General features: G+C 32.9%; 1 protein-coding gene across 4 annotated transcripts; it reads right to left on the reverse strand.

The window, feature by feature from the left end:
* Positions 1-27: 27 nt before the first annotated feature.
* On the reverse strand, positions 28-14,175 carry LOC122394849 (dedicator of cytokinesis protein 1). 4 transcript variants are annotated; one of them, XM_043392000.1, is made up of 22 exons: positions 14,008-14,175; positions 13,206-13,462; positions 12,366-13,111; positions 12,067-12,220; positions 11,809-11,979; positions 11,363-11,743; positions 10,808-11,023; positions 10,419-10,741; positions 9,994-10,342; positions 8,448-8,546; positions 7,347-7,537; positions 6,925-7,275; positions 6,552-6,828; positions 6,227-6,474; positions 5,997-6,128; positions 5,647-5,926; positions 5,366-5,589; positions 4,398-5,010; positions 4,201-4,310; positions 3,754-3,879; positions 2,229-2,487; positions 28-1,973 (listed from the first exon to the last, which is right to left on the reverse strand). In XM_043392000.1, exons 1-22 carry the CDS (start codon positions 14,042-14,044, stop codon positions 1,512-1,514), a joined length of 6,006 nt encoding a protein of 2,001 aa, XP_043247935.1. In that variant the 5' UTR covers positions 14,045-14,175; the 3' UTR covers positions 28-1,511. The 4 variants fall into 4 exon arrangements, with proteins under 4 accessions (XP_043247935.1, XP_043247934.1, XP_043247936.1 ...); XM_043391999.1 differs by having other exon boundaries at positions 12,067-12,223; XM_043392001.1 differs by lacking the exon at positions 8,448-8,546 and having other exon boundaries at positions 12,067-12,223.
* Between the last annotated feature and the right edge of the window lie 141 nt (positions 14,176-14,316).

Here is a 14,316-nt window from a genome sequence, read left to right on the forward strand (position 1 = left end):
AAAACGTTGTTACATTGGTCCCTAAATTAAATTAAAATGAATTACTTCTAATTAAAAAAAAGTCGAATGGCACATTAAATGTATGCTACCAATATTTTTCTTGCTGTTAATGATAAATTTCAAGAAACAAACTAAAACTACATGCTACAATTATAATATATAACTTTCTGCTCTCGACTAATTAAGAAAAAAAAAAAACTATTGAATACGTTTATTGTTTTTGTTTTAAGCAGATAATATGTTATATAACATTTCTTAAATGATACATACAACTTGCTAACAAAGTAAATAAATAAAGCACTAATCTCTTTGGTATTAGACTCGCATGATATTGCGGTCAAAAATGTCACATAATATTTTATAATCGAAAGTGCGATTGCTTCTACGTTTAGAAATTGTTTATATGCGTATATGTTTAGCATATTGAAAACATTAGTTCTATTAAGCGATGTAGTGCTTTATAACAAATTCGTGTAATTTTGTAAAATCATATTAAAAATTCTTCATTCATAATAATCTGTCATGGTATCATACAGCAATACAATAAATAAACATATAAATTTACTGATGATTCACTGTTTTTTATGCTTCAGAACTATATAAAATTATGTTTCATTGTTTCAAATAATTTAACATTTACAAGACTATAGTTAGCTTGTCAATTGTTATATAAAACAAATTCTCAATCTTACTCTACTAAATCACAATAGATTGGTAATGCTCAGGTAATAACTACGTGTCAATAACACTAGTTTGGCAAACGAAAAACAGGCTTCTAGTATAAAATCGAGCATCAAGAACAAATAGATGCTAAATATATTTTCAGTTCAAAAATAGCTTTCTGAATCTTTTGTCAGTAGCAAAACCGTAAAAAAGATTAGTAACGGTAACAGTAAAGTTTGTTCAAAAGTGTGTTACTGTTGAGAAAACAGTGTAAACGCCTAATATCAAAATCTATAAAAATACGTAGTAAAAATTGTAATATCTGCTTTTAATTAGTATATTATGCATACTTTATATTTTTGTCTCGCGACAAATAAAAAGTCTTTTATGAATGAAAGACTGTCAATGGCATTAGCTCTTTAAATACGCGCGATACGTAAGTTGATATTTGTGAATACGAGAAAATCTCAAGCCTATTTTGTAAATATACTTATAAAATATCGTTTGAAATCTTTACAATATAAATGTGCCTCCATATACAATTATTATACCTTTATCACCAGCCTGTGTGATGCATATAGTTTGTCCAGAAATTTTCTCAATTGGATGGAATAAAGGCAAACGTGTATGGTATTACCACAATTGTAGGCCAATTGATATTCGTGTACGCACATAGATATTTAGATTAATAGATATTTCCATGTCTGTATAAGAAACAAAGGTACAGAAAAGAATATGTAAATGGTAACTTTCTACCTTCGTACTGCGAAACTAAGATTTGTATAAATATATTATTACACGTAATTTTCAGTACACTGGCAAGATGAACGATCATGAAGTGATCTGTGTCAAGTTACGGACGGATCTTGACTAAAATTGTCTACATCGCCAGTAGGAAGCATAAGCTTGTTTAAGCTGTAGGGCGGTCTTTTTGGTTTTGGTGGCGGAGTAGGTGGTTTAGTTTGTACGTCAAGATCGTCTGTAGGAGTAGGAAGCTTATTTTTTGACCAGTGCCCTAGAGGTCGATTCAAATTGTTCAAACTACCTGTCCCGCAATGGACAACAGGTAATTCTTCAGGAAGATTACAATAATCAGCCTCACGTGTTTTCACGGGTAAAGGGGGCGGTGGATCATCTTCCGAAGCTGTACTGTCCGTTGTGCCAATACTGTCCCTATTTCCTTTTCCTAAACTACTAGAATCCGTACCATTGTTTACATTCCTCAAATAATGTTGAGACTGGCCTGATAAGCGATTGCTTATTCGTCTCTCTTTTTCGACCTCGGATCTCAAAGGGCGCTTTGGCGTAAGCTGCGCAACAATTTCTCATTTACTTCAATATTTTACACTACTTTATCAACGTCATGCACATTAATAGTGAGAGGATCGATCCAATGATGTGCCCATTAATATCGATATATATCGATTCAAGCTGTTTGTAATAGTTCCATTCAATGGATTCATGCGAGAGCATTAATTTTTGCCGTCAATGTATCGATAGTAACTAAACACATCATAGTCCCTCCACTACGTACTAATTACTAGAAAATAAAATTTCCAAATTACCTCCTGACGAAGTTCAAATATCGGCGTAGTAGGAAAACTGGATATTAATGGAGTAATAGGGGTCGATGTACTGTGGGAAATTTCCGTGGTAGTGTACCACTGACTTGTCGGTTGATCATTTTTTATCGAAACGGCTGAATCACTTTTCCGCGAGTTTCTTCGTTTTGAATCTTTCTTCTTATTTGTCCCTGGCGTAGGACTTCCTAATGCCTTTTGCAGGGAAGCCGTTGATAAGATATGCGAACGTATTGACGCATTCCTGTTCATCAATAATAAAATTTATTGTCTGCAATAAATGCTTAATACTAATGATAAATAGCATCAATATTCTGCTAACAATTTGCCATTTACCTATTTAGTAGAATAGCCAGTTGTTACCGCAGATGTTTAATCCAGGGACAAACATGATAACATAACAAATAATACAAAAAAGAAAATATCATGCAGTGAAGATTACAGTAGAAGAGGAAATAAAGTAAAGTAATATATACAAATATAATTGATGTGATATATATGTACATATGTGGCCCTTACAAACTTCTTGTTTTCAATTTTTTAATTCATAAAATTCAAATAACAAATAATGCTTGATTTTCGAAAATAATATTTAAACAACAAAATAAGTAAAAAGTTAATTGATACATCATTAATATGTTAGCCACAGTATGTATAAAAAATGAAATAAGGTACAAAACAATTATTTATACATGTGCATACACATGTGTACATATACAAAAAATGCTAGGTGCGAAGAAAGGATAGAATATTATGTTTATCAGGCCCAACAGCGAAATTCCTGAAATCACATACACGTTGCTCTAGTATTCACTCATAGAACAAGAACATGAGAATATAAAATTAAAGAAATATTTTTAACTTAGTATTTGGATGTATATACAATATATCTGATTTGAATGTATATACGTAATTATTTCTAAAAGATAATGGAGTGGATAGATTTTAACAGTACATACCAGGGGTCTGTACGAACGATTTTTAAATTCAATTTTGTGACGGAATCATAAAAAATCGATATTATGTAATATATTATATATTATATTGTCAACATTGGGTCATATTGTATTATATTGTCTTTTCGAAAGTATTACCAATGGATTAATTATGTTTCTCAGACGAAAATGAGCGACACTCGATTTACCCACACTCATGCCTACCACCCGAAAAGTTTGACTCTAGTCTGGATTAGGTTGAAGTCAGTCTTGTTGATACTCCGGTTGATATTATTTTTTCACCCCGAAAAGCTTAAAATATTATTATTATTCAGCTTCTATCAGAAAAAGTTTACCGACACCTGGTATATTACTGTACGATATCGATTAGTAACATAATTTTAAAATATGTTAATAATATATGTACTAAATTAGTAATAGCATATACATATTATCGACAGATAGAAAGTGCATAAATAGTCAATGGTGTATAGTTTAAATAATGACACAGAATGAGCGTGTCCTATGGTAATTAACACTGGAGCTGGTTTTACACGTCACCGTGACGTCTTTACCTTGATAAACTGATGTTCTGAGCACCAGATGAGGGTGTACTGTTGTTAAAATTGAATGATGCGAGCGACTTGAACGTTGCAACTTGGGATCTTGTAAGAGAGGATACCCTGGAGTGAGTTCCACAGCTGAACGAGATAATTACAAAGTAGCCACATAACTTTATAATAAGAGATATGGAAAATTTGTTATATAGAGTGTCTTGCCTTTTAGTAATTACACGATGAATGTGCTATAATTTCTGGGCGATTATCATGTCCACATGCATACGAGTATTCACAATATAATACAAATATTGTTTTAAAACAAATATGTTTATAAATCCCGTACCAAAGCCAACATAATTTAACGATCGTTATAACGAATTAATGAAACCGATGTTAGTACAAACAGTTGCAATTATTTTCAGCAGATAATGATTGTAGGTTATTAGCATAAATATTACTTACTCTGAATTTATTATATTTGACTCGGAAAGACGATGATTGTCGCCTCTAGACGCCTGCGGTCTTCGCATTGTGACAGTTTGGGTTATAGTTTCGATTTGTAAATCGCATGTCTGTTTTATAATAATAAACCGTTTCACATAAATTCTCTTTAACAAATAGGCGTTTTACCTATAATACCGAATGCTTTCTTAACTTACCCTCTTTCCATACTTTGTTTCTACTTGGCCTCGCATTGAGACGAAACATTGTTCCAGACGTTGATGAAACGGTGCTAATTCAGGAGGAGCCCGCGCTTTATGAACCTGTACACCGACGCCTAATAACGGGACTTGTTCAGCAATCAATCCTTCTAATTTCAGAAGATCGGAACTTTCTTCCGGATGGGAGTTTCTATATTCGGGATTGAGAAAGGCTTTCTCATAATTATCTATACCGCCCATTACTGCAGGGTCCAAAATGCCATTAAGTTTCATACTGAGTGGATTTAGTGGAAGACTATGATCAGCTTTATGAGCTACGATCAGATTTTTCAACGCGGTGTTCGTAGCTTCCATCGTTTCGATCGCGTTACGAAGAGGACTGACCAAGTACGTTTCGCTAGATGTAACCGGGAAACATCTAAGAATGCCTGGCAAAGGATGACTTGTGACTAGAACTGTTCTCTCCAGCCACAATGAAGCGAATTCATTATTGGTAACGGTAGTTGGTTCTTTTTCTTTATCACCGGAATTTATCATAGCTGAGATTAAATCTTTCTTTGGCGCTGGTCTCGAAAACCGGAAACGTTGGACATCATTTACTCGATGATACCTTAAACGTGAATATAGAAAAAGAGTACAAAGAACATTAATTGAAATCTACATCCCGCGTCCTACATCCGATGGATTTCCTTTAAATTTTGTATATTCGTAGGTTTATATGGTCGTCATCGATTCCCATTGTCAATTTTCATCACGGGTTATAAGAAATAAGCAAGAGACAGGTATAAAAGAGAATTATTTAATCTAAATAAATGTGCAAAATTTGAAGCAAATCCATGTGCCATGGAAAGAATAAAAAATTATTTTATACAGTAGCGCCCACTTAAGTGTCCGCGTTAAGAATTGGCGGGGATAACCGTGGACAATTAAGTGGGCACTACTGTACCGTTAGTCTGTACATTTACCTCAACACTGCTTCCGCTGTTATAGGTTTCCCACTAAGTCGATGCTTCTTTTCATCCATTAATGGATCTACTCTGTTAATTTGAACGTATTGATGATTGGATTCTAGTATTTCCGGAGTAGGAGGAGATAATTTATTCATCTGCTCTGCATTTGGTAATTGGTTTAACGTTCGCGAGCAAAAATCACTAAGTCGTTCGTATTCCTTTCCTCGGTATATAAATACCTATGGCAAATAATTCCTATATACTTAGTCAATTGATATGAATTTAACACAAAGTACCTTGTTCTGTAAAAAAGCAGGATGCCCTCGGCCGTAGTATGCAACCCTGAAGTATTCAGGCTCGGGTCTTAATTGTTTTACTATAGAATCATAAAATTTAGCCATTCGTATTAACAGTATAGAAAGTTGCAAATAATCAAATGTTTCCTCTTCGTATTGTGCAACCAATTCTTTACAAACTGCAAGCGCGCATTCCCACATTTTACCCTTATCGAAGTATTCGATCATATCATTGTACAATGCTTCTTTCAATTCGCGATGTGTTTGACACGATAAATACCTACGTACCAGTTACAATTTAAAATTACACTTTAAATATTATAAATTAAATTACCAACTGATATTATTACCTATGTGACCTTAAAATGGGTAGCAATGGTTGGTCACTCCATGCTAATAATTGACTGTGAAGTTTCAGAGAATATGCAGCCTCGGTATAATTGTCGCACTCTAAATGTAATTCACAGAGCTTGTTTACATATCTGTAAAACAAAAATACATAGACATAGTTTTTCAATAATCTTTAAAAATACGCAAACAAGATTAATTTTATTTAATAAAATATTAACCGTGCGCATACCTGATATACATTTCCTTCCTATTTATTTCAGAGTAAAATTCTAGCAAGTTCACGATACATAACATTCTATGTTCCTGAGATTCGGCATGAATAATATCACGATACTGCAATAGCCGTTCCATGAGTTTAGCAACTGTATCAACAAAACGTAACCCTTGTTCCCGCATAGTCGAGTGGTTTTCACAAAGATTGCCCATTACTTGAATCCAAAGTAAACGAAATTGTTCATCCCCCTTACCCCCTTCAACCTATTACAATAATATGTAAATATATTACACAATTACTTAACAGAAAAAAAATGTTAACAATATTTGGCACGTCATACTAAAATATCTAATTTCGCGATCATCTCATTTTCATATTCCGTAAAATTAGCTTTTATATGAGCAGGATCTCTTTTTGTATCGCCATATCCTTCAACAATGCGCGAACTATAATATTCACATTGCATCATATCAAAAAATATGGGTATAGTTGCTTTTCTCAATTCACTTTCTGGAATTAATGCCATTTCTAATATGGCCCCAACTAAAGCAGGAACAAACAATATCTTATGTTGCCCCAGATTAAACCACATTGATCGTATTTCAAACGCTGTTTCCCTATAATGAAACGATGATTTAATATTCCGGATAATAATGATTATCTAAAACAGTGTTTTTTTAAATAAATTACAACATAACAAATTATTTATCTACCTGCGCATATCATTGTAACGCAAAACAATACGATTGCGTTTCGATGGCGTAAATGTTTCTAATTGTAATACAGGCTGGGTCAAAAATGCAATAGCGCAGTGGAAAAAGTTGGACCACGCCTGTTGTTCAAAATCAGTGAAAAAATAATCCCTGATAGTACCCGAGAAATAACGTAGCGATTTTAAGATTATACTGCTTTGAAGCATAATCATATCGCACCAGTCTGCCGGAAATACACTCTTTGAAACTAAATCCTTGAACACTAACAATATTTCCATAAGGTAATCAAGCAAATCAAATTTAGTTCCAAAGTGATTTATATAAATCTCATAATGGTGCTGTGTCATTTGTCTGAAACATTATATATATATATTTATATATATATATATATAAAAAAAAAATTATATATCTATTTCTTTTACCTAAATATTGCTAACATAACTGAAACTAAATTCCCAACTAATGGATTTTCCCTATCCATCGATATAACAGTTTGTATGATAGTCCTCAAGGCTGTAAGCATAATTTCTTTCACATCTTGCATTGTGCTTCCTATATCTTTTCTAAACGTTAATTCCAAGATGTCAGATAAAATCTTGACACATAATTCTACCTACATGAACATAAGAGGAAAAACTGTTCTTTATCATTATTATAGATCATTTAGAAATATTAGTGATGAGAATGATACTGAATTAATTCTATTGATACTAGCCCATAAATTATAACTTGGTAATGGACAGTACCAACACATAAATATCAAACAGAATCAATATCCATTTGATATCTTTATGAAAGTATGAATGCATATTTAATACTTAAAAAGTATTAACCATTTTAATCCAGCATCAAAGTTTCGATACGTGCGTTCTAAAAGAACATTTTATACTAAACTTGTAAATTTTACCATCTGTTCGAAATATTATTTTAATAACATAGATATATATAAAATAATTTAGAGTCGATGATTGCCGCGTGCGGCGGATCAAAATGACCCGGCATTCACCGGGCAAAGGTTCATACTTATTCGAGAATCTGATATTATAACTTTATGTTGAATGGTTTTAAGAATCGTATATAATTTTATATTTCAATTGCAAATATTTGTCTGATCAATGCGTTTGTTTCATACTGATTAATATATAGTTTTTTATTTTTATATTATACGGTATTGGCAGTGATCAATTATCCTTTACAAAATGTTACAATACCAAGTACCTAAGATTTCGTTACCGTTCGACACTTCTTATTAAGATCTTCTGTATCAAAGTTCTCAAGTATCATCGACACCTAATTGTATCAGTCCCATCACTTCTAAATAACCATGTGACTACGTAATCAAAAATAGAAAGAGAAGTAGAACAACATAACAATAATCACCATTCCTGGAAATCTAACATAAAATACTTATCCTAAGTAGATCAGTACATGTCTCATATCATTAGCAATCATTGTGCCAATAATCCAAAAATTTACTCGTAAGCGACGCGCTTAAACTTGCCCACGTATGTTTCTGCAATTACCTCTTCAGAATAGCCGCGGTGCTGGTTGAGTCGATGTCGATTTTCGCCGAGCAGCCTGGCTACCTTCGCCACGCTTTTTCCAGGCGTACTTGACAGCCCCTTTATAGGCCAATAACCAAAACCAAACCAAACACAAAAAAATGAAACAGCCCTATGTTAGTTAGAATATAATGCCGATTTATGCATTATACAATTATATCTTTAATATTTGTCCATCACCTATGAAAAGTTGCATCAAAGAACTGCATGCAAGAAGGACACAGTGCCCCCAAGCAATAGAGCAGTTGTAAACACGGCAGATGCACTACATTAAATGTAAGAATTAATACAAAGATTGTCTATTTACTGTCGTTTAACGAGTCGTTTGGAATCTCATTTCAATAATTTACATTTTTATGATATCTGACCAGAACAGAATGAAAAGACAGACATATGAAGAATGATTTATATTTCATGAGCTTGTTTAAGTAAGCGAAAATTTAATATTATATCATTTCATGAGCACATGCTACATCAAACAGTGTAAAAATATAATTTTCTTCCCATGCTTATACCTTACAAAGGACGTCTTTTATTTAGTTATATTTTTTTAATTATACGATTCTATCTTTGAATATATGTATTATTTTGATTAACAAAAAAAAAAAAAGGAAAAAGAAAAGCATTTCATGTTGTCATAGAACACGATCCATATTTAAATCAATTAAATACATCATAAAAATAAAGACATCCTATTTAAAGGAAACAATACAAGATTAGCAAGATTCATAGAAAGATGGCGTGGCGGGAGGATGTCAGGCTGCACGGAAAGCACAAACAATGGTTCTAATTATAAGTTGTGTGAAAAAGTTTTAAATGCAGATGAAAAGCTCCACTCACATTTTGACTATAACAATGAATATAAAGTGACATGGAGAAACTGCAATGCCTTATGCCATACACATACCTGTTTCTAAGCCTTGTTACATCACATTGGTATTAATATGAACGAAGCTTCGATAAAAATGTATCAAGCTACTCAAAAAAAGGATTTTAAACGTTTCCTAATATTCAATACACAAGGTGATTTTTGAAAATGGAACAAACTGTATCTCTTTTACAAACGAAGATAGAAAAAAACATGAACCCTGTAACGAAGCTATTTAATGACGATATATTTTATTTCATTCTAACAGATCAAGTGCACTTATTTTGAATTTTTATATCTTTATTGAGTAAAGAGCTACTGTTTGTCCTAGTCTCTAGAATCATCCTGTATACGAAACTCTTGAAGCATGGAAAACTCGTGACAAATACTTATTGTTAAATTTAACGGAATTTTTTAAAATATCTTTTCTAATAAAGTAGTACGAATTTGTAATATATATTGGAAAAATTTAATGCAATAGTACATATATATATTACCCCAATACCTCAAGGAGCCAATGGCAATAGAATTTTGCAATTATTTTATACGAACTTTAATGAGTAACATGAACATTCCATTTTCTTCACACTTAAACTTAACAAGTCACAATGAACAATTAAATAACTTCACATGTCTTACCTCCTCTTTAGCTTCCAGTAAATCCCGAACCAAAATAGTAATCCTAGGAAGTAGAATTGCTCTACACTCTGCATTTAGAAAAAGAGGACTATGAACAATGTCGTTCACTGTCATCATTTTCTGTTTAGTCAATCTTCCTGCTGGTAAAGTAACTAATAAGTCAGTCAAAATTGTGCTCAACTGTTTGCCGCTGTATACTCGTAATAAGTGAGGTATGGTAGTTGGTAAATATTTAAGACACGCTCCTTGAACTAATAAGGTACTGTCTGTTTCGTGTCTCATAAGTTCAACAATAGATTTCAATAATTCTGTTAAGGTTTGGGAAAATTCTTCTTCATCTTGATTTAGCCTATTGAAATATAAAATATTTTAACAACAATGAAAAACATTTGGACACTTAATAATATTAACAACGAAAGACATACTCAGTGAATAAAAGACGCGATTCAACGATAAATCTCATACAATATTGTAGACTTTTCATTGTTTTAAGAAGTATATCACGTTCCTGTCCGTCATTATTAGTGGCATTATCTATACGTTTACGTAATACTGCAATCAATTTTTTGTAAGCGAGTGTCGCAGAGAAACTCTCAGAAATATATAAATCTAATACTGGTTGAAAGTGTTGATATTTTCTATCAGACACAAGGCCAATAATGTATAAAAGACACTCAAATACCATATCATCATAAAAATCACTATCTGAATTACTCATTAGTATATTAAACAAAGCATCCAAAACATCCTGAAAAAATCCTGTATGATACCTCGTTTATGAAATATTTTTATAAAATGCAAAACCATTGCGCACCTGTAAAAACTTAACAACTTCTTCACCATCAACTTTCATTAAGGCAGCTAGAGATTCCTTTAAATCTGTATTATGCGACGCCCAGTTCAATAAGCCTAACAAGTCTACATTTTGCGTTAGTTTCGTTGAACAAATATTTGTTGCTATCAAAAAACTATCTTTAGTACTTAAAGTAAGCGCTCCCATAGATGGTTTCTTTTCAACATTTAATTCAACCTGAAAAGATCAATAATCAAGTCTAGCAACACTTACAGCAGTGCCCACTTAAGCGACCGCACTTTTGCCCACTTAAATGTCCGCGGTTATCCCCACCAATTCTTAGAAGCCAAGCGGTTTCGAACATCGAGCGTGTCGAGCGTAACTTGACGCCGGTCGTTATCGATACATTGTATATATGGTTTTGGGTGCCAGCTATTGTATCTCACTCGCATTTATCCTCTTTCCTTACCTCCGTTGAATTCTGAGAAGTAACCATGCCCACTTAAACGACCGTGGACACTTAAGTGGGCACTACTATATATGTAACACGATTTTAAATTTTAATCTTAGTTTTACCAATTCACCCTTCGTTGATGGCAGTACCAAATACATAATATCAGTTTCTTCGTATTTCTTCTGATCTAATTTATAAACTAGCAATTCATGCTGTATATCTTGCAATGTCGTTCCGTTACGTTGCATCAATTTTACGTAACTTAAAGCAAAAGGTTTCTCGGTTTTATCTTTCGCTTCATTCGAACTGCGATGTTTGAACGTGAATTTTAAATGGGCTTGCTTAAATTCTTCAATAGGTATAGCAATTTTAAATGTTTCACACCACCTAGGTTTATCTTCATGGTAATAAATAACACTACGATATTCGTCAATTGGTGAAGCTCCACCACCCAGTGTTATAACACCTGGTATACGCGTGCCAAACTCGTTGCATACTTTAACCTATAAAAAAATAAATTAATAATACATGTGAATGTTTCAACAAATTTATTTCAGATGATACCAACCGTAACTTCAACATTTTTGTCCGTAGATTTCGACCCTTTATTAAATTCACCGCTAATCAATGTGAGGTATAAATCATTTCTCACATCACCTGGTAAAATAACTTCTGGGAATCCCATTTTCCTTGCAATAGCAACATTACCAAATACTAGATGAGGGTTCTCGTCTCGTACCTAAAGTACAAAATATTTATAAATATAGTGAACTAAGTTTTTAAATTACAATTTCTAAATCTCACAATTTTTAAAATTTTTACTTACTTGTTTTGGATCTCCTCTAAGCAACTTTAAACTAGCCCACAACCCTTGGCCACCAGCAAAATTGTTCCCACTGCCATTACCACTTTTCTGTATATTTGTTTCTTTTTGGGAAAGAATTCTGCGTAATGTACCATCTAAACTTTCTTTCTCACAACATCTGGAAAAAATAAAAAAAGACCAACAAAACAGATCTATAGTAGCGCCCACTTAAGTGACCACGCTACTGTATCTATTGTACCCATAAGAAATTCCTTCTGAATACATTCCTAGTTCGAATGAAAATAAAATTTTTTACTTACTGGACAAATGGAATGAAATGATGATGATCTGGATCACCTTCAAGTTTGCCAGTAATGTATAAAGTAATGTCCATTGCTGCTACACCAAACGGTCTTCTCATGTTTTCTGTGCTTTTCACTTTTTGAATAGTTTGTGCAACGCTCGTGCGTCGGTGATCAATATCTTTAGCTTCCATACTTCCTATCCTAATTACATAACAAGCTAAGTAAACTTTATCCCTGGCTAAATCTCGAGAGCCAAGATCGGTAAATAAAACGCGAAGATTATGAAGCTGATCTATGTCTCTGGCAAGCCCCTCTTTACTCCATGATACCACATAGTTCTCTGTGATTGCTTTCATTTCACGGCCGTCATATAACGTTAGCAGTAACTCTACATCTTCAGTCATTTTACATACAAAATTCCTTACACTAACGAAAAAGATATGTGAGTATACAGGTGCTTGTGGTTTTGAAAGCTTCTTTTTTGTATCATTAGCAGCTTTTCGTATTCTTTCTGCAGCTGTTTCATGATGATAATACAATTGAATTGTACTTGTTTCCTCTGGATTAAGAACATTTCCTTGATCATCTCGAACGACCATATCAATGCCCAATAATTGATTACCAGTGTCAATTCTAGCTGTTGCTAATCTTTTCATATCTTTCAATTCATCCACTGTTAATGTGCCACTTAAAATTTTGCTTCTATATTCTATTAATTCCAAAATTTGTTGCTGCATTGTAGTGAAATGTTCTGAATGTGTCTGCGCATAAAAGAAATTACATTAATTATTTTCTATTAAATTTATCTTTATGGATGGAATGATATTTATAAATGCTTTGTCATATTATACAGACCACATATAGATGCTTCCAATGGTGTCCCCATTCTCTCAAAACATTGGTGATTTCATGTATTAAACAATCTATACTTAATGACTGTTGCATAATATGTATATAAGATTTTGGAAAAATTCCACAAGCTTCTTTACAATTACTACGTCCATAGTACCTACGTCCATAGTACCAATCCCCACACTCCTGTGATATGCATACTACTTCCCTAACTGTTAATGGTAGGGCATAGGGGGTCCCATGCGTAAAATTATCAATGGCTGCACAATAATAAATAATTAAGTATTAGTTTTCTTTCAGTATTTTAACAAATTTTAATAAAAGAACAAATAATAATATTGACACTCTAGATGTATGATAGAGAGAAAAGAGATGACGAAATATTTGTTATTAATTATTGTTAATAACCAACAGGATACAGAGTATTAACCATTTTATTATATATGTGTAAAAGTAAATTATACTTCGACGCGTATATAAATAAAAAAAACTTTATTCAGGTAATAAAATAGGAATAATGGCAACGTAAGTACATGTCATGTAATTGTTATGCAAACGGTAATATCACTGACGTTATAAATCGCTCTGATACCCACAACTTAATTAAACATTTCCGAACGACGTAAATGCAGTAGTTGCATTTGACGTAGATCAAATACAATGACGGTATAACGATAGGAAAAATTATTATAAATTAATGACTGAAGTGCAAAACAAGAAATACAATTTTATCTGGCTGGGCACCTCCCAGGATGTTGGACCTTACAAAGGCCAAATTAATAATATTCTGCGTATTGTCTCTTACCAAATCCTAGATGTTCTTTAACCTGCATCCATGCCATTGTTTTTTTAATTGAAAACTTACTATAACAATATATGTACACTAATTACATTTCGATTCGCACATTTATTTGTGCGAGCAAAATACGATTCTTTATCTTGACATCTAACACAACTATAATGAGAAACACGATGCTACTGCCTCAATATCATCGTAGCGATGAGAACAGGAACCACGAACGAAGCAAAATACGCCATGAACAATGCACAATCTATAGATACCCCAACGACACGCGTGTCTGCTTAAATTAAGAACCGGGTAAAGTAAAATTTT

The sequence above is a fragment of the Colletes gigas genome, unplaced genomic scaffold (genome assembly GCF_013123115.1).
Source record: "Colletes gigas isolate AHSC1104 unplaced genomic scaffold, ASM1312311v1 Colletes_gigas_Sc00004, whole genome shotgun sequence".
Lineage (NCBI taxonomy): Eukaryota > Metazoa > Arthropoda > Insecta > Hymenoptera > Colletidae > Colletes > Colletes gigas.

Excerpts from the sequence above, each read along its gene's own strand:
- LOC122394849 (XM_043391999.1), bottom strand. The coding sequence starts at position 14,044 with ATGGCATGGATGCAGGTTAAAGAACATCTAGGATTTG. Across the intron at positions 6,829-6,924 it reads CGTTACAATGATATGCGCAG|GGAAACAGCGTTTGAAATAC; the intron begins GTAGATAAATAA and ends GTTTCATTATAG. Across the intron at positions 5,590-5,646 it reads CTGCTTTTTTACAGAACAAG|GTATTTATATACCGAGGAAA; the intron begins GTACTTTGTGTT and ends TATTTGCCATAG.